The 21,135-nt window shown below is 39.4% G+C and overlaps 1 protein-coding gene across 2 annotated transcripts in view; it reads right to left on the reverse strand.

The window, feature by feature from the left end:
- LOC132151889 (lipoma-preferred partner homolog) overlaps positions 1-21,135 on the reverse strand; it is a 205,560-nt gene that overhangs the window by 66,819 nt on the left and 117,606 nt on the right. For both annotated transcript variants that reach the window (XM_059560397.1, XM_059560398.1), the window contains exon 6: positions 4,094-4,666. In XM_059560397.1, the coding sequence (XP_059416380.1) occupies positions 4,094-4,666 (573 nt within the window). The remainder of the gene's footprint in view (positions 1-4,093; positions 4,667-21,135) is intronic.

The following is a 21,135-nucleotide window of genomic DNA, read 5'->3' on the forward strand; positions in this document are numbered from 1 at the left end:
GTAGTATACACACTTATAAGTCACACACATACTGTACGCACACACACATTATTTTAAAAGGAAAAGTTGAGTTTCATTATCCTAGTATGTTTCTGTGATGTTAACACCGCTATTATGACTGTGTAAAGATTCAAGGTTTAATTTAAAATAGGAGCATGTTTTGTGTGGTAACCAGCCTTTAAAAATGCTCTCTGTCTCTCATGCACAATCAATAAATCATAAAATACACAAGCTACTAGCTTAAACACACAATCATAGGACACAGATAATTAATTACCACATATGTATTATTCATACATACACGCACACAAACAACACAAACATAGACACACACTTTCAAAATATTTTCATGAATTTTTCATTGTGCACAGCATAAGGACAGCCATGTGCTTGTGTGTACCTTTCTATTATCAAGTCTGCTCTTGGATAAAAATGAGCACTAGTTTTCCAGAACCATTATGTCTTTCAAAGATATTCGGTGTTTTAAATATGTTAAATTTAACTCTAAATCCAATTTAATAATAATAATAATAATAATAATACATATATATTTAAATATATGAAAGCATGTAAATTGTATAATTTTAATTTAAAAGCCTTATTTTGTATTATTTGAATAATATTTTAAAAAAAGAATAGTATGTTTGACAAATGTAAAACAAGTGCTCAACTTGTATCACATCAAATCTAAACATTACATCTAAAATGCTCTGTTTCGGTTTCATCTGACCATAAAATCCCACACCATTCCTACAGTAGATCACTCTTACAGTTTTTAGCAAACTCTACCCTCCCATACAGGCCAATGTAATGGATGCCCCTGCGAAAAAGAAGTGCGGTGAATTGTATTGAATGTGCACTTGTGTAGTGTACTCCAACTTCAACAAAAACTGTACTTGCAGATAATATAATGTTAATGAAATAAAAGGCCATTTAAGTGTATTTAAAACAAACTTTAAAAAAAGTGCACTTAACGATTAATAATTTCAAATCATTATGTTTTCAATAATTTTCTTTCTTACTTTAAAGTAGATTTATTTTAATGTGTTGATTAACATACAAAAGCACATGCAAAGTAGTCTACTTGATTATTGATTGACTTGAGCTTAACTATTATGCGTTATTGAATGTTACATTTAAAGTTAATATATTTTAAATGTACTAAATTGCAACTTCAACATTAAAAAGTGTAATTACATAACTATTTAGATATATACAGTATGTTTAAATATAAATGATGATATTTAAGTATATTTTAGTTCAGTATAAATGTTTGTTAGTACATTCTGCAGAACACTTTAAAGGAGTCATATGATGTTGCTAAAAATAACATTATTTTGTGTAATGAAATGTGTTCACGTGGTTTAAAAAAAAAAAAACATTATTTTCCACATACTGTACATTATTGTTTCTCCTCTGTGCCCCGCCTTTATGAAATGCATTGATTTCTACAAAGCTCATCGTTCTGAGAAGCGAAGTGTGCTCTGATTGGCCAGCTATCCAGTAATTTGTGATTGGCCGAATGCCTCAAGCATGTGACGGAAATGTTGTGCCCCTTGTCATTCTCTGATGCATGTCCCACTCAGAACACGGGCGAGACAAGACAAAAACAATAAAACCCATTACAATGAGCCATTTGTTGCATCCAGTGGGGACATAATTACGGATTATAATGACTTATACTGTGTTTTTACGCATTGTGTTGCATCGCGCCACATAAACATAAAACCGTGTCTGCATTTGTGATTGGAGAAATAAAAAACAACAACCTCTACTCTACACCAGCAGATCTCAATTCCAGTCCTCGCGCCCCCCAGCTCTGCATATTTTGCATGTCTCTCTTGGTTAACACACCTGATTCACATAATCAGCTCGTCAGAAGTGAGCTCGGTGCATGAACTGTGTTCCCATTGACATGGTCCCTACATAGTGTTCATTGCTCGCTACTACCTGAGCAGGGGAATCTGTTGAAGTTTACTTCACTTCAGAACATTCATTCACTGATTTGCGCTGCACAACGTCTTCAACCACGGACAAGTGTGACATCATATATCTCTGTAAATAAATACAATTTAAACTGACATCTTGCACACGTTAATACACTTTCGATGGAATATACATGTTCGATTTGAACTTGAACCGGAATATCCTGTGATGTCCAATTCGCAGGGCACTTACGTTCGAATTAGGGGTAGGCGGATTGATCTAAATATCGATAGTATTGATGCCAGCACTGGTATTGGTATCGGATCGATACAATTGTAATTGAATCAATATTTTATTTTAAATATCTCTCCTCTATGTGCTTTATACTTTGCTCGTGTCTTCTATCTCTACAATCCTGAAAAAACGCTGCTTTCACATCCTGGCCCACTTTTCCCTCCCAATTCCTCCCCCTCCTGTTGCTCTGTGATTCGTTGTTGTGTCGTCACGTGACTCACTGACACAACACGCTGAGGAGAATCGAACTGAGTGAGCGAAGCTGATAGCATATATAAAGAGAGATCAGGATGACTGAGAGGAAGAGAAGCATTGTGTGGAGCTATTTTACGGCACTAAATGATAATACTGCAACTTGTGATACGTGTAAAAAGAGCATTTGATACTGTGGCAACACTACAAACCTATACAAACACTTAAAAACACATGACAAGGAAAATGCTGAGCTACAAAATGCTGTTCTTCAGTAAAAATTTTGTGCACTTTTTTCACTTGCTTTTAAAACCAGAAAAAAAGGGAGAGATTTTTGTTTATTCTTTATTTCTTTTAAAAAAGGCTGTAAAGAATTCATTCTACAGTGCCTAATAACTAATAATTTTGTGGACTTACAAAATACAAAATATATTGCCTAAAGAATTGATCATTCATTCACCTCATAAATAATGACTGCTCTCCCCTACACAAAAGTATTTTTTTAAGTAACAAGTATCGTATTGGTATTGGTATCGGCAATACTGACCCTATATGTATTTGGTATCGGATCGCCCACCACTAGTTCGAATAGAACAAATGTCTGAAGCATAAGAAAAAAAAATGTGCAAAGCAGGGGGGCACAAGTGCTGGAATTGACAACCGCTGCTCTACACTGCTCAAAACTCACTTTTGAATCCTCACTGGCAAATCCTTTACATATATAACATACAGACTGTTAGTACGAACAGCTGGCATTGTAAATTTCTCTCCCAGGATCAGGAAACAGTCCTCCATAAAATGTGCAGCACACATCTGAATATTTGGGTTGAACTGTTCTGGAACAGTGTTGTAAATACAACTTAACCACTGATTCTAGTTGTGCCTTCTTTCTATGCGTGAACATTTGGGCGGTGTTATGCAAATCTTCCCACACAGTGACGTAGACATGTGGGGCCATGTTTAAACAAGGTGTTTTAGGAGGGTGTGGATTAGTCTTAACTTTGATAAAGAATATTTCTTTGGGTTTAAGACTTTAGTCTTTGCAACTTTACAGATCTTCTTTATGTACTAAGCTTGTAACACTCCAAAGAGAAAGGAAAACTTGAAATCGTATCATAGGACCCCTTTAACCATATATCTTAAGCAAGCACTTAAGAATATTTTTTTAAAGTATACTATTTCCGTAATAAGCACTCTTGTTAAAAGTATGCTAAAAGTGTTTTTTTCCCTGTTTTACAAGGTTGAATATTGAATTTTTTTTTTAAATCTTGTACCTTTTGTTTTACTTTAATTCTTTAAATGCTCTTTGTTTTTTGTTCCTTGTGGCCTACAGATTCACTACCTGAAAAATGATCACTGTGTTTTTTTTTAATCAGAAAATGTGATAGTTATTACAGTTATTCACAGCTAGCAGCCGATAGTAAGACAATTTTATCCTTTAAAGGACATTTGTTTTCATTTGGTGACACAAAGGTTGCATGCCATATTAAAATAATTCAATTTGCGTTTCTGTGCTTTAAAAAAGTATTGCAGAGAATATAATTTCATAAATTCAATAAAATGAGAGAACTGATTATAGAGTCGATTGCTTTTCTAAGTAAGCTTTTCAGAGATGTGTTCCTCCATCTGTTTTTGTTTGTTCTACTGTTTTGTTTGAACACACTGTAGATGTGGCCCTTACCTTATGAGGAGCAGATTGGACACCGCCGAAGGGTGTCAGGCTGGCAGGAGGATCAGTGATGTAGGTTTTTTTGGGGGGAGCAGGCTGGTACCCTTGGCTGGGTGGAGGAGCAGCATGGTGACTAGGCTCAGCTCTCCATGTGTTATGACCTCCATAAGCAGGAGCTCCACCATAGTGCTGGTCCTGGTAGCCTCCAGACGGAGCAGGGCAGAATCCTGGCTGCGGAGGCCCGTATGCAAAATCAGGGCCTCTGGGTTGAGCCGGCATGTACTGTACCTGGGCTGGACCACGGACCGGCTGCTGCTGGGGCCCAGGCTGGGCGGCCCTGACCTGAACATTGAAGGTGGGCTGGCTAGGAGTAGAGGCGGTGGTGTAGGACGCTGGGACAGGCTGGGGAGCAGGCTGGTATTGGGGCCGTGGAGAAGATGAAGCCGGAGGAGGGACGGTTGGAGGGGTCTGTGGTTTGGGGGTGGATTTCTTAGTGGCGGTTAGAGGGGGTTGAGGTGGGATGACCATGCGCCGATAGCCTGTAACAGGGGCGTTGGAGCCTGTCGCTGCTGGGCTTGAGGAATTCTGTAAGAAATAAATATTAAATTAGAAAATAAAATTTACGATTCTTTGTCCACTGGACGAAAGAAAACTTTTTAATATTGCTGCATGATGGACACACACAATTCACTGATTTTTAAATTTGAAGAAGCAGAAAAAAAGAACTGAAATTCAACCACATTAGCATAAATTTACATGCATTCTTTTTTATTATTAATTGTTTTGATTATCAAACAAAATGTTTATCTTTCTTGATGTACATATATGACAGAACATTTGAAGTTTATCAATGCAAACTTTGAATGCTGAATTGAAATACTTTCTGAAAGATAGTCAGATAAATAAATAAATGAATAAATACATCTTAAAAAGTCTTAAAGTTCAAAGGTTTTATAGGCTCTATTGACCAGGTTGAAAAATCACTTAATTTACCACAATTGCATTACTTCTTGATTTGATTTTATTATTATTATTGTTATTTTTTATTAAATCTTAAATTTTCAGTACAGTATTCTACTTCCTATCATTTCAAATCAAAACTAATTCAGTTTCCTGTGGGGCATGGCTAATTCAGTTTCAATTACTAAGTCATGAATTTTGCCAAACCTTGATTGACATCAAGTTATTCAACAGCCCAAACCATTAAACCACTATCCATCACAGCCTGGCAACTGGCTAATGGTCATTAATGATGGGATGGACATGTTACAATAAGAGGTGATCCTAATGAACATCAGGGGGTGTAGAACCTTTAGAACACCACAATTGAATAATCCCGCATCTCACAGCGCAAGTACAGTAATTATGCAGCCTGTCTATTGCAGATCAATCCACAGGGCAAGAGCAACAACCATCAGTTGTAAACTGTGGGTAATAAAGCTTTGAGATTTAGAGTCAAAAGGTGGATATAAATTGTTTTGATGGAGAGAGAGAAGTGATGAGCAGCCGGACGAGGATAAAGACAATTGTGCTGATGCTAGCAGGCCGCATGTGATGGAGGCAAAATCAGAAAGATTTGTTTCTTCGGTTTCCTGGGTGCTTTGGCTCTGTAGCTCTATGCAGAGAAATCTATTCAGTGTCCAACAAGAGCTGTGTTGCAGAGCCTGAGGACAGATTTGATTTCTGTAGATGTAAAACGATTATTTAAAATTCAAATAAGCACAAACCCCGTGACAACCATCAAAGATCAAAATAAATCCTAGCTGTAGAGCGTTTGGTGCTTTGTCTGATTGCATTAAAAACCAAAGAGATACTTCCATTCTATAATATTTGGCTGATTTTATTCATCTATACAAGGCTGTTCTGTCATAACTAACCAGCTAAATGAAGACCAAAGAAACTCTAATTTCATGATGAAACATTCAGTAATACACTTCATGATAGCACATCATTGCCTCGAGCAGAGCTGCACGTTTTAAACACGTCTGTGAAGTGAATGTGCCTATAAAAATGTTTTAATCTTGTGGTGATGCCCATCTCTTCATAAATTCAAAGTGTTTGGTTGAGCGAGGGAATACACCGTTGCATCATGCACTTTAGATGGGAATCATGGTTAAGGTGGCTTGCTGAAGTAAGAGGGTCAGAAATAAATTTTTTAAACCAAGAATACAGTATGGTTAAAACCAACTTCTTAAACAAATGTGGTGACAGATATTTTCACATACTTTTAGAAGGCAAAAAGTCAAACTGCAATGTACACAATTTCTATAGATTTGTTTTAAGGTAAATGTGTTTTTGTAAATTAGTAAATTAGTATAGTATAGAGCCGCGTTTCCACCGCTGGAACTTTACCCAGGAATTAGGGACTTTGGGCTGGTACTCCGTGTATTTCCACTGCAGAAACCAGGATCTAAATAAAGTTTTGAGTAAAAAAAATGGCCCGATTGCTCACGAGGTAGTACTTTTTCAAAGGTCTGGAACTTTCAGGGGCGGAACTTGGGCACTGAGCCAAGGTTGGCTGATTAACATGTTTAAATGAAAATGAAAGGAGGCAGTGGTATTTGATATCCTATTTTGTCTTATTATTAATTGCAGTAGACAAGGCGAGCTGACTGATGTTATCAAGTATGCTGCTGTTTGCAGAATTACTGGACTTGCGTCATCCAGTCTGCGGGAGTTCACACTCCCAAGTCGAACTACAAAAGTCAGAACTATCGAGGATGCAAGTGCTAAATTTGCGTACTTTGTATTGAAGTCACCCGACTATTTGCCTAATCCTCACGGTACTTTAGACCGTGGTGGAAACGCAGAAAGCAACCGGTTTGGGGGGAAAATAGTTCCTGGGGAAAAAAGGTCCTGGTACAATTGTTCCAGGTAATTTTGGTGGAAACGCAGCATAGTTTATTCTACAGGGCTTATAATCACTATTTAATATTCTATATATAATTCTGACACAATCTGAAAATATTCATGCTACTTATCCATTTTGCAGATGAGTAGAAAACTGTTTTCATAAAAAAGCAAAAATCTAAAAGTAGAAAAAAATTTTCTTTAAACAAAAATCATAATTATTGGTTGTAAAATATAACATTTAATTTACTATAAATTGTATTTATTAATATTTTTTATTAACACAGAAGTGACTGTGTGAATATAAATTATATATATATATATATATATATATATATATATATAACTTATTTTGGACATGATTATTAATTATCATCGCAAAAATGTACAAAAAATCGGAATTTTGAAATGTCAGTACAGTTCTCTTACGAGAGCTCTCTCGTACTGCGTCTTAGCTAAGACGCTACGGGAAAAGTCTCTTTTCACGAAATACTGAAGCAAAAAATTGTCCTTAATTTTGTATTTTTGTAAAGCGCATTTGCAGCAGTACACAGCCATAGGCAAGATGGCTCGTTCGCTAATTGGCTTGTTCTGCGGCAACTGCACAGCCTATCGAGCGCGGACTGATGCAACATCAGACCAATAAGGGCGCTTCGCGCCCTTCTTGCCAATTCCCGCCGAAACGGGTGTGGCCCAACCTATAAAAGGAGCTCGAAAAGGCTGACTCACCTGATTTTTCATCTCTTCAGCGAAGCTCACGCATCGCTGGATCACGGAGGAAGCAAGCGCCGTCTGAGAAAGCATATCAGCAGGACGAGCCATTCTGAAGCTGCTGGCATCGCCAGGTTGTAAAAACGAAACCCGTGCACGTTCGTCCGGCCACGGCCGATGGTGCTATAAATGTAGTGACGATGCCCACTCCTCAGTGCCCATCTCCACATGTAAGCACAGCCCTGCACACAGGGCCTGCGCCCATAAAAGCAACTCAAGTCGATCGCGCACACTGCATAGTAAGCGTGCCCACCCCTCAGTGCCCACAATTACTATGTCACACGCGTCATGTGGTTTCTGTAAAAACAAAACCCGTGCACGCTCGTCCGGCCACGGCCGATGGTGCTATAAATGCAGTGATGATGCCCACTCCTCAGTGCCCATCTCCACATGTAAGCACAGCCCTGCACACAGGGCTCGCGCACATAAGATCGACACAGATCGGTCGAGCGCGCCGCATAGTAAACGTGCCCACTCCCCAGTGCCCACATACACTATGTCACATACGGCGCGTGGCTTCTGTAAAAACGAGGCCCGTGCACGTACGCTCTGCACAGGCAGACAGCGAGTTGAAAGTGGTAAATGTGCACATATGCAGCCCACAGTTACTCGCAGACATATCGAGTCCCACGGGACCTGCTCAGCCTTCCCCCAGTCGGTTAAGCACCGGGACGGGGTCGAGAAGGAGCGATCTGCCCGCTGTGATCAGCGCGCTCCCCGCCTCAAATGCGCAGCACACCCGAGCGCCGCCGTTGCCCGGTCAACAGAGCGCGCTTCGCATCCAGCCCTTAGCCATTCATGCAGATGCATGGTCAGCGCTTCCAGGGGTTTCGGATTGGGTGCTAGGCATTATAAAGAGAGGCTACTCGCTACAGTTTTTTCGACGCCCTCCGCGCTTTTCAGCGCGCGTCGAAACTACGGTCAAAACAGAAGAAACACATATACTTCGGGCCGAAATATCAAAACTGTTGAGCAAAGGGGCTGTAGAGCCTGTGTCTCAAGCTCAAAGCGAGGGGGGGCTGTACAGCAGATACTTTCTGGTGCCCAAGAGAGACGGGGGTCTCAGGCCCATACTGGATCCAAGACAGCTGAACAAGGCATTGATGAAACGCAGTTTCAAAATGCTTACGACCAGGAAACTCCTCGCGCAGATTCGCAGAGGGGACTGGTTCAATATCGATAGATCTGGGGGGAGGCGTATTTTCAAATACAGATATCGTCAAACCACAGGCGATATTTGAGATTCGCCTTCGAGGGCCAGGCATACCAGTTTACAGTCCTCCGTGGCTCCTCGTACGTTCACGAGGTGCATGGATGCAGCGCCCGCTCCTCTCAGACTCAGAGGCATGCGAGTGCTGGATTATTTGGACGACTGGCTGGTTCTGGCCCGATCACGAGCGGAGCTCGTGGACCACAGGGCCGTTTTACTCGATCACCTCGAGAAGTTCGGCCTCAGTGTCAATTGGGCGAAGAGTTCGCTGAACCCCAGTCAGACGATTCTGTTTCTGGGTATAGTTCTGAACTCGTGTTCCATGACGGCGTGGCTGTCACCACAGCGCGTGATGGGCATTCAGCGTGCAGCGAGTTCTTTCCGTGTCGCTCAAACACTGTCAGAAGATGCTGGGCCTCATGGCCTCAGCATCTCCGGCTCTGCATCTGGGCCTGCTCCGCATGCGCCCCCTGCAGTTCTGGCTGAAGACGCGGGTGCCGTGCAGAGCATGGGCGTCTGGCCGGCTGCATCTCAAGGTCAATCAGAGCTGTGTCACAGCTCTGGCACCTTGGACAGCGAACGGCTGGTACCGATCAGGTGTAAGCCTGGGGACTTCCCCGAATGTGAAGATGGTGTCAACGGACGCCTCCACTTCGGGATGGGGAGCGCTGCTCGAGGGCAGACCGTCCTTTGGCCTATGGTCAGAACGGGAAAAGCTCCATCATATCAACTGTCTGGAAATGCTGGCAGTGGAGAACGCGCTGATGCGCAAATCAAGGATCACCACGTCTTAGTCCATTCGGGCAACATGTCTGTGGTGTCCTACATAAATCGCCAGGGCGGTCTTGGGTCCGGAAACCTGTACAGGCTAGCGGAACGCCTCCTGGTTTGGGCTCAGCGCGACGTGCGTTCGCTGAGGGCAGTGCATGTGCCTGGGCTACAGAATCTGGGTCCAGACAGGCTGTCCAGAGGCAATGTTCCTACGGGTGAATGGTCTCTACACCCGCAAACAGTCCGGCTGTTGTGGGAGAGATTTGGCAGGGCGGAGGTGGACCTCTTCGCGTCCCACGAAAACACTCAGTGCCCTTTATTCTTTTCCAAGAACGAAAGCGCGCTGTCACGGGAATGGCCGTGCTGCCCGCTTTATGCTTTCCCTCAGGCTAGAGCTTCGTCGACACGACGTCTGTATGCCTCGAAGTGGTCGGTGTTCTCCAGCTGGTGCACAGCTCGAGGATATTCACCCCTTAGTTGTGAGGTGACGGAGGTTCTCTCCTTCCTACAGGAGCTGTTGGATAAGGGCAGAGCCCCATCCACGCTCAAAGTTTATGTGGCGGCCATCGCAGCGTTTTTTGAAACAGCGCTCGGTCAGTCAATAGGAAGGAATGATTTGGTCATCCGGTTCCTCAGAGGAGCTAGGAGGCTGAATCCTCCCAGACCTCCGTCAGTCCCTATGTGGGACCTCGCAGCGGTTTTGGAGGCCATGAAGGGCCCCCCTTTTGAGCCTATCCAATCGGTTAGCCTTCAGCATCTGTCGTTCAAGACAGTATTCTTGTTGGCTCTCGCTTCGGTGAAGCGTGTGGGTGATTTGCATGCGCTCTCGGTGAGCCAGTCATGCTTGGAGTTTGGGCCTAATGACTCAAGGGTCATACTCAAACCTAGGCACGGTTATGTGCCGAAATCCCTCAACACGCCGTTTCGGGCTCAGGTTATTGCCCTGTCTGCCCTGCCGGTGTCAGGAGAGGATAGAGACTCGAGTCTTCTTTGCCCTGTCTGGGTTTTAAGAGCTTATGTGTCTCGCTCTGCTGCCTTTCGGCAGACGGAGCAGCTGTTTGTCTCGTTCGGTGGACGTTCCAAGGGAATGGCTGTTTCGAGGCAGACTCTATCCAGATGGATAGTTGACGCCATAGCGTTAGCTTACGCTTCCAGGGGCCTTCAGTGCCCGTTGGGCATCAGAGCACACTCCACAAGAGGCGTCGCCTCGTCGTGGGCGTGGTCTACTGGGATTTCCTTGCAGGATATATGTATGGCGGCAGGTTGGGCCTCGCCGTCTACATTTATCAGGTTCTATAACCTGGAGGTTCCCGCCTTGCAAGCAAGGCTGCTGTCAGTATAGTCGAATCAGGGCCCTGAGGGGAATTCTGAGTTCATGAGCGCTATGCGCTGCCGACTGTTATATGAGCAGTATTGCGTAAGACCCGCATTGCCACATTGGTCAGGCTTTGCCTCGGCTGTGTGATGTCAAATCAAAAAGAGACTTTTCCCGTAGCGTCTTAGCTAAGACGCAGTATTCGTTCGCTCTTCTAGAGAGAACCGAGGTTACGTTTAGTAACCGAGTACGTTATGTATGCATGTTCAATTAATGATAAATGAAATGAAGATAAAATTGTTCAAATACTTCCCCTCTATTCTGAAAATGAACAATACGAATTGTCAACTTAACACAAAGGGCCCTATTTTAACGATCTAAAAGCAAAGTGTAAAGCGCACGGCGCAGGTGCACTCAGGGCGTGTCCAAATCCACTTTTGCTATTTTAACCACAGAAAATTTTTGGAATGGGTTGTCCCTATTCTCTTAATGAGTAATGGGCATAACGTTCAATAAACCAATTAGAGTGTCATCTAATTCTAATACACGTAATGACTATCCATCATTACAATTTTACATTTATGTAGCCTACACAATAACATTCTTTTATACTGTAATCCTTTTGTTTTTAATATTTGACATGTTTGTATGATGCGCATCCCTGTGTGTAATAAGCAAAGTCAACGCGCACTGTGGACCTGCCCAGAGGCGCATTTTCTACCAACGCGCTCTTTAAATAACAAAAAAAAAAATATTACGCCATTGACTTTAGATCAGGTTTGAGTTGGACTATGGCGCAGTCTATTTTCAGCTCCTTAAAATAGCAATGCGCCAGCAATGCGCCTGAACACACCTCTTTTTTTAGACCAGCACGCCCATGGGCGCACAAATGGGCACAAATGCATTTGCTAATTAAACGACGTGGTGCTGGACGGGAAAATGCGCCGGACTGAAACTAGCAAACACACTTGCGCTGCGCCTTGCATCACACTGCGCCAGGTATATGATAGGGCCCAAAATATGTAAAATTCAAAAAGCATGGTACACAGTGGTAAGTTATTATTATAATCATACAATCTGGTGTTATTTACTATGACTCTGAAGGAAATTAAGAAGAAAAAATACCAAAATATTATTAATTGTATTTAAATAAAAAAAATAAATGACCAAATAAACAATTTTTTTTATAAAATGTTTAACTGATTTAACTGTGTATTGCCTAGTCTCAGCCTCAGACGTCACGTCCACGGACTGTTTGGCTGAACGTCTGATGCATATGGCACACGAAAGTGGAAACAGTTCAGGAGTTTTGAAGTTGTCATCGGATTGGTTGAATTATACAGGATTTCCGAGAGTCGTGTGTCTCGCGTTCTTTAACGTTCCACCTGGAAACAAAGATGCCATGGCGCCAAACCCCCTCAGGAAAGAAGAAGGCCGTCGTGTTTACAACTGTGACTATGATAGCGCTTATCAAGATCAACAAAATGCTGGATTTTCAAAAGTATGTGAAATATTTAAAGTTTGCGGCATAGAATCTTTCAAATACGTCAAAGAGTTTTACACACTGGTCTGTTATTGTGGTGACGTTTCCATTCCCCCAAATGTGACGCTGAATGAAATGAACTGTGATTGGTTGTTTGAAATGTCGGTCAAACAGCCTCATGGGCCTTGGCCAATGAAAGCTCCCATTGATTCCAGACCTTTGGTCATCAGTCTTGCTTCGCGAGACTATGTATTGCCTAACAAAATAGTATTAGTATTCATATAGAAATAGTATTCATTGGCTGATAATTGTATAATCATCTGTCCATTTACTATATAGCTAAAGTAAAGGGCAGAAGTAAATGACTCCGTAAAGGTGACTGTGGCATTTTCAATTGCATATTGCAAAATCAAAGTCTAATAGTCTGTTTCAAATAGATCACCAATGTTCTCTAATGACCTACAAACTAGCTGTCATTAAGCTCTGCTTTTCTTTTTAGGTTACTGCCTTAAGACAGAGAATGAGAAATCAATTACTGTCTCTATCAAATGATGAAGAGACTGAACCTACATGCCTGAGGCAAAGGCATCTTCTTTAAAGACATAAATATGGCTTGTCATTACGGCTTAAAGCGCTATTGAAAAAGTCAGGAACAGGTTTGGGTGAAAGCTCATGCGATGACCAATCAAGGTAACCAATCACAGAGCTTTATTAACCTAGCAGAGCAAATTCAGATGAGTGGTAACTCAAGCTCTTGGTCACATTCCATCTTTACATTTAACAGCAGGGAAAAAAATCTTATGGAGTTCTGTCCTTGGTTATACAAAATCATCATGGATACGATTGTGTTAATGAAGGACAAGCTGTATTTGAGTCATCTTAATGTGCTTGAGCCGTGACTTTCAAAATGAGGAAAAATTATAGATGTTGCGAGTTTTTTATCTTAACAATGATACCTCAGGCTTCGAGACACAAAAGTAAGACAGACTCGAAAAAGACCCCATAAAACATTTCACTCTTTTAACTACAATTTCCGTCTCAGTGATTAAGGCCGATGTATCTGTCTGCATGCAAATGTAAAATACCCTAAACGTGCCCTTCAGGAAGTGAAATTACTCAATTTAAATGTTTCATGCTATTTTAAATACTTGATATTATTAATTTATCTATAAAGACCTTAAACCCTAACATTTACGTAGGAGAGGGCTGAAAATGCAAATAGGACCCTAAAAATAATTATATTGTCATGGCAAATTTTACACCCATTAGATTAAAGAAGAGGAAATCACTTCTTTATTTGAGGGTGAAATCATGGGTAGGAGAAGATTGGTATGGAATGGCACATCACAGATTTCCTTGTGCAAACAAATTAGGAAAGTTCTGTTCTAGAAGCATTAAACTTTGTGAATGTACCCATGAAATATGAACATCTGCTCACAGTTTCTGGGTGATCAGAATCTTCCAATTTCATATTAAAATTAAGTTCTAAAGTTCTGCAAAGTGACATGATTGTAACATTGTCAGCTGTATAATATGTGAGGAAATATGCACACTTTTTTGCCATACAATGAATATGAAAACTTTCAAAATAAAAAATATGGTATCACAATATACTGGTACTGATGATAACTGTGATGTTTAAAAATTATTTTCTGTTAATGCTACACATATGGTTATAGCTAAAGTTCACACAAAAAAATTAGTCACAAGTAGAGCAGTTGGGGGATGGGGGTATGGCTTCTGGGGTGGGGGGGGGTAAGGAGTTAGAAACTCCAAACTACAGCAGCTGCAGATCAAGAGCAAGTTATTTTTTGTATGTTTTTGTACAGTTATACTTTAAGTACAAACACTCTCTTGGCCCTTCCCAACTTTCAAATAAAAGTTAAAGTTCGAAGAATTTGACTGATAGCATTTTTTTTTTAATAGCAATAATATTGTTTTTTTTTGCCAGTTCGGGCAAATGGAAACTGTGAAACTCTGATATCAAACATCTTTAGTAAAAACAAAACAACAAAAAACTATAAAATTTTGCTCCTAAACGAAAACTCCCAATTGCGCAGATTCCTATTGAAATGAATGGACTTCACCCTAGAAATGTTGCCAAGCAACTGTAAGTGTGGCTTCACCTTGAGGGTGACAAATAATAAACATATGTTCATTTCTGGGTGAATTATCCTTTTAAGTAAAACTCAAATTCTTGGCTGATCTGGAACACTTTTGTTCAAAGCTCCCAGTAACACCTCTGTTTATGGTAACAACTAGACATTAACATTATCTACATTAAAGTACATAAAAAAACTTTAACAGCAGTGAATATGACCAACTGCTGTAACCCAACCTTATATAGATATTGCAAACAAACTTACAAATCTGTAGAGAATTCATCTCAATTAACTGTGTTGTTATGTGTGAAGTAAACCAGTAGTCCAGCTACTGTACCATCTCTGAACAGTCTTTTACTTACTAAACTTACTTTTCCACTAAAACTCATGATTCAGAGTGACTTTAATAAACAACTTGAGTGTGAAATTTGCCTGTAACTCCAAGGAAAGGCTTTTTGACACATTAGAATAGATTAGGAGCGAGCGTGCCAGGCTTGAGGGCATGTGTAAATCTGTTAACTTTGCATCTCAAACTGAGAGGGCGGATGGGTTTGTGCATGAGATTGTACAGCACAGAGGGAAAAACCCCATCGCTACAAAGAGAGAAGTTCCTCTTTCTACTCTCTGCGTATTCTTTGAGTCTGAACAAACGTGAGAAACGTCTCCCTTTGGCCTTCCAGACTGTGGGTCAGACAGGATACCTTAAAAAAAATAACATGACAAATTCCTAGTGTGTTTGCGCACACCTGGCGAATAAAGCTAGTTCTGATTCTGATACAGATCCTGAAGGAAGTCAGTCAGCTAGAGCAGCTCTGTGTCCCCCAGCCCCTTGTTACATTCGGTCAGTTTCATTCATTCGTGTCATAGTCAAAGTCAGCGAGACATAGTAATTGTCTTCTTTTTAGGGGCTTCAATGCACTTGCACAATGAAAGGCAATCGGGCAAGGAGTAATGCGACTATCTCCTTCCACACACATGAAAAAACTATCTCTTCTCTCTACACTCAGGCAGTTCTGGGCACTCGTTTTAGAAAATAGGATGAGATAAGTCATATTTAATATGATTCAAGATGTTCCACTGACAAAAGGCCTCCTGTGGTTTTGAACTCTTTTACATTTGAATATTAACTACATTTGGGTGGAAAAGTTCATATAATACAGAGCGAAAATTATTTTAGTAATCAAATGTCAAGCTCTGCAAACAATATGAAACAAAAGCATCGATTTAGGTAATAGTAGTTTGCACTGGACTCTCCACAGAGCTAAGAACAGTTTCATAATCACTGGGCAGAGTCACATACATGATCTTAAACAGATATTATAAACAACCTAACAGCCTGTAAGTTCAAGTAAATGTCTCAAAACTGTTGGGGAAAGGTCATCATCACATATGGAGTGCATTTAGATGCTTACATTATGCAATGATTATGCTTAATAAGCTGAAAAACATGCAAGTAAAGACAAATGATGAATATAATTTGGTTGTGGGTTCAATTCCCAGGGAACATGTTAGGTAAAAATTGTTAGCCTGAATGCACTGTAAGTCGCTTTGGATAAAAGCATCTGCTAAATGCATAAATTTATATTTATCTAATTTTTAGATGACAGTATTACAGGTTGGTATACTTGTGCCTGTATATTTTACAACTTATAACCATATATATATATATATATATATATATATATATATATTAGGGCTGGTAAGCGATTTAATTTTATCTAATTAATTACATGATGTGGTGGTTAATAAATCTAATTAATTGCATATCAAATTTAGAGAAATTGCTTTGAAAAGTTAATTTAAAGTCGTTGTGCAAAGCATCAAAAAGAGATTACAAAAAGTAGGTTCAGCAAGAAATATTTTGTTTGATAAAATTTATTACAAATACTCTTTTGGACCATGTGAGTAAATAATTTTATTATTATTACTATGAAAATATTGAATTGTTTCTTTAATGAAATGACACTCTAAATAATACACTAAAACTGCCAGTAGATGGTGGTAAATGTCTTGATGATTAAGTCATCGAGTCATTTATTCATTCGATTCGTACAAATGGCTGATTCAATCAGGAGTGAAGTAAATGGTTGTTTATGTTAATTGAATCATTGGGCTTGTTTGACTTGAAGCTGATCATCACCATCAGAGCAATCTGTGTGTGACATCAAAGAACCACAAGATCTTAGAGAGCAGATGACTCCTTGTGCTTTTGAATCGCTCTCGCGGTACTTTGATGTCATACAATGATCGGTCTGCACAGCGCCACTTCAAATCCAATGCAACTATGGCCAATGGTTCAACGCGCCAAATGGTTCACCCAATTGGTTCAAAATGTGGATTAAGAAATGAAATGCGCTGTGGGTTGCTCGGAGATGAACAGTTCTGATTTGTCTTTCTATTTTGGTTGGCAAATTGAGCAAAACAGACAACATTTTGTTTAAAATAAGACAATATTAACTTCTTATTGAACTGTTGTATAAGATGAGTATCACATTTGCACTCGTGTGATATTGCACTTAGCCTACAGCTCGTGTGATATTTCTAAACTATGTGATGTAAATTTTGCCCCATATCGTGAATTTTAGGGATATGTTAAATAGGGGTGTTAAATGTGTTAATAATTGTACCGCATTATTTTTCTCCATAATTAATTCATCTAATTAACACGTTAAATTACCAGCCCTAATATATATGGGTGAAAGAAATACTATGGAAGTCCGTTGCTACTGACAAACTGTTTGTTTATTATCTTTTGTGTTTAACAGAAAAAAGAAACTCATAAAGTTTTGGAAAAGTAAACAACGACAGAATAAATTTTAGGCTGAATTATCAATTATCAAATGTAAACGGAAACACCATAATAATAATAACAAAAATGAGAACAATTTGTTTATTTAAAGTATAATCATATAGGATCTGACATGGAGAATTCAGGGAATGTCCTTCAATAGTTTTTAGTTGCAAAAATCATAAATTTTAATGTGAAATTACATACAATGTCATGTTAAACCATCTACAGTTTCTGGTGAAATTATTTACATTTAACATAATACTTTACATTTTAACAATTAAAATTTTGAACTGTAGCTGTACAAATGGTAAAACAATTTCCAGAAGCATTATCCTGTAATAATTACAAATAGCCTACAGTATCTTGCAATCTACAACTTTATTTAGCCTATTTGAAATGTAATTTCGCATGATCTCATAATTAAGTGAGGAGGGGCCCTTGAACCCCAAGACCTCACAGAAACCACAAGGTGGTGTAAAACCTTGATTAGCTTTTTCTATCTGGTAAATTGCATAAAAAGTTTAAACTAGGGCTGTCAATTTAAAGCGTCACTCTCATTAATTAGTTATGGAAAAAATAATGCACACATTTTCAATTAATGTACTCGCCCATCCCCGCACTTATGTCATTTTATATTTCATAAGGTGTGTTCGACTTGAAGTGGCACTGCACAGATCAATCGGTATTTGACATCAAAGTACCGCGAGAGTGAGTTGAAAGCATATGAAGCAGTCTGTGCTCTCTATGGCCCTGCCCCAAATGGAACAATTCATGTACACTGGCGGTCTTACAGACTTACAATGGCTGCCGCGTGTGTGTCTGTTAAGTCCACGAGACCGTAGGGTGTCCCATTTGCTGCTGTTATGCGCCCTCGATCCACACTTCTGCCGAGCTCGCACTGGGGCAAGTTCCACTGCAGAATTCGGGGTCCACTGCAGAATTCGAGGGTTTAGGGTGCTATTTGGGACAGGTCCTATATCTCTCCCGGTGCTTTTATATCAAACACCAATCAGCCTGTGCACAGTGCATGGTGCTCCTACAAGTCGAACACACCTATACAGTTGATGTTGACAAACAAGGCAAATGCAAGGCAACAACTCACGGCATAATGTAGCCTATAAAATGCAGATATATGGCCCTAAAATTCAAGAGAATATTTTCTCGAAAGAGCTGCTGTACATCTCTAAGCAACACACAATTTCTGAATGAGTCCGCGTTTTGAATGAATCGGGTGAACCAATGATTCAACAACTCATTCATGAAGAGAACCATTTACTTTATTCCTGAATCAATCAGTATTTTGAACATATGGAATTAATTAATAAGGCATTTACGCCAACTCCTGGCAGTTTTAATTTCATTAAGAAATTATTTCATATTTACACATTACTTAATAATCCATATAATTTAAAATAACTAATTAAAGGGACAATTGACCCCAAAATTAAAAAAAAAAAAAAAGAAAACAGAAAATGAAAAGAATAAAATAACTTTTTTTTGTAATGTCTAATTGATGCTTTTCTTATGTAACACAGTAATGGCTTTAAATTAACTTTTGTGGGTAATTTCTCAGCCAGATTTGATGTACGATTAATATGCAATTAATTTAATTAATTAATTGACACATTGTGTAATTAATTAGATAAAATAATTTAATTGATTGACAGATTATTGCCTTTGCATTTTGTCTGTTCATCTGAAGACATCTGATATCTGATTCTGTTGTTGTCTTCATTTTCAACCATTTTTCCTTCTCTGAATCAGATAAGCCAAGTGAAGGTATTACCAGGAAGCTGGAATTTTGAGTGAGGCACACAAAATATCAATCATGAAACTGTCCATCAAAGACACTGTTCTCAGAAAATCTTTCATTTACACGATTTGAGTAGGAGTTTGTTTTTTTGAAATTCCACATAGGGGGCTTTCATCTCTTCTCTTCTGTTTCATTATGAGCTTTTGGTTCTCGCCTAGCCATATTCTTCAATAGTTTCACAGAAACTACAGACAGAAAAAAGTATTCTTCAGAGGGTTTATGTGTGACCATGATACGAAGACATCAAAGATGTCATAGCAAAGATGTCATAGCAAAGCAACGAGGAGGACTGCATTTGAATATGGTATGCATTTACCAACCTAGCATGATTTCAGGGAAATATTACTAATACTGCAACTAATAATACTGATAATATCAGTGTTAACTGCTGTCTGAATTATGATTCAAGATAATTAGTCATGTCTGAGAATTTAATATTCAGTTAGCAGTATTTTGAAACTTCCCATGTTGATGACAACAGCCATAATTATCACCACAGGAGTCAACACTGCATTTCATGTATAGCACTTTCTGAATAGTCATTCAGGACCCATATATAATGCCTATCATGTATATGCCATGTAGTAATTCTTCCATTAAATACACAACACACCACACAGTGATAAAGTCCCCATATTAATTCAATAGCCACAGGAAATATCAGTGAGATCCTGACCGCCAGATGTTTCTTATCCACACTGAACAGGCTAGATGACACACTGTATTCATATTCACTGATATCATTTCCATAAAGGGGGAAAAAGATAAATTTTATTTGAAACGCAAAACTGTGTAAAATATTAATAGAAATATCAAATACCAAATTAAACATATACATGGAATATATGTGTGTGTGTGTGTGAAATAATGGCTGCTGAAAATTCAGTTTGCCATCATATTTTAAAATAAATTAAAACATAAAAAATGCTTTTAAATTAACTGACAAATTAACAGTATTTCATTGTATTATGGTTTTTATTGTAGTTTTGATCAAATAAATCCAGCTTTGGTGAGCATGGGAAACAAATTATTTTACATAAAAAAACCATAATGATATACATATTCAGAAAATATTTTCTTCTACAGGAAATGTATATTTTTTCTATGGAGCAATTTTTTTGAAAAAGGTTTGAAAAAAAAATATATATATATATATATTAGGGGTGTAACGGTACGTGTATTCGTACCGGACCGTTTCGGTACAGGGCTTTCGGTACGGTGAAAATATTCCGAATGACCGAATGCAATATTTTGTTTGCGGAACATAGGTACATTTTCGTGTTTTCAAACGAACATATTAAGTGGCGGAAGTCTCCGCTTTCAGCGCAAATCCCGCCCTGCAGCTGATTCTAAGGCCGGTGACACACTGGCTGCATGGCGTGAGCGTGGCGTTTCTGCTGCGTGTCAGTTGAGTGACACCTGCTTCGCGTTTTCTGTGTCTTTACACACCAGAATCGTGCCTGACGCGGCGATGGCGCGCTGCTGCTACTGTAGGTGACATAGAGGGAGACCGCCGACAGACCAGGATCTTGTCTTCACGACAACAATATCTATACTTCATGTTGAGCATAAATATAAAGCTTACTGATAAAGGACACCGTCAACAGTATTGACGGCAAAATAGACTATTTTTGACAGGTGCAATATGCCAGTGTGTCACCGGCCTAAGGTTTTCAAAAGGCATCACGCGAGTGTGAACATCACTACAACTAGGAAAAAAACAATTGTAATTCAAACGCAGCTCCCATCGGCATTTAAACGGACCTTTGCTCTTAATTCCGATCAGTCCAAACGCAATAACGAAATCTGAGCAGGTCTAAAAACTGAAACTGTTCATGCTGCACTTTACACTTTGTAAAAGTCATATATATTTTTTAAATATTAGCAGGCCTACAAGCTGGGATTGGTAATGCTGCACTGTAATCATAGTTATTTATTTATATTTTTC

This window comes from Carassius carassius, chromosome 10, assembly GCF_963082965.1.
Source record: "Carassius carassius chromosome 10, fCarCar2.1, whole genome shotgun sequence".
NCBI classification, from domain to species: Eukaryota; Metazoa; Chordata; class Actinopteri; order Cypriniformes; family Cyprinidae; genus Carassius; species Carassius carassius.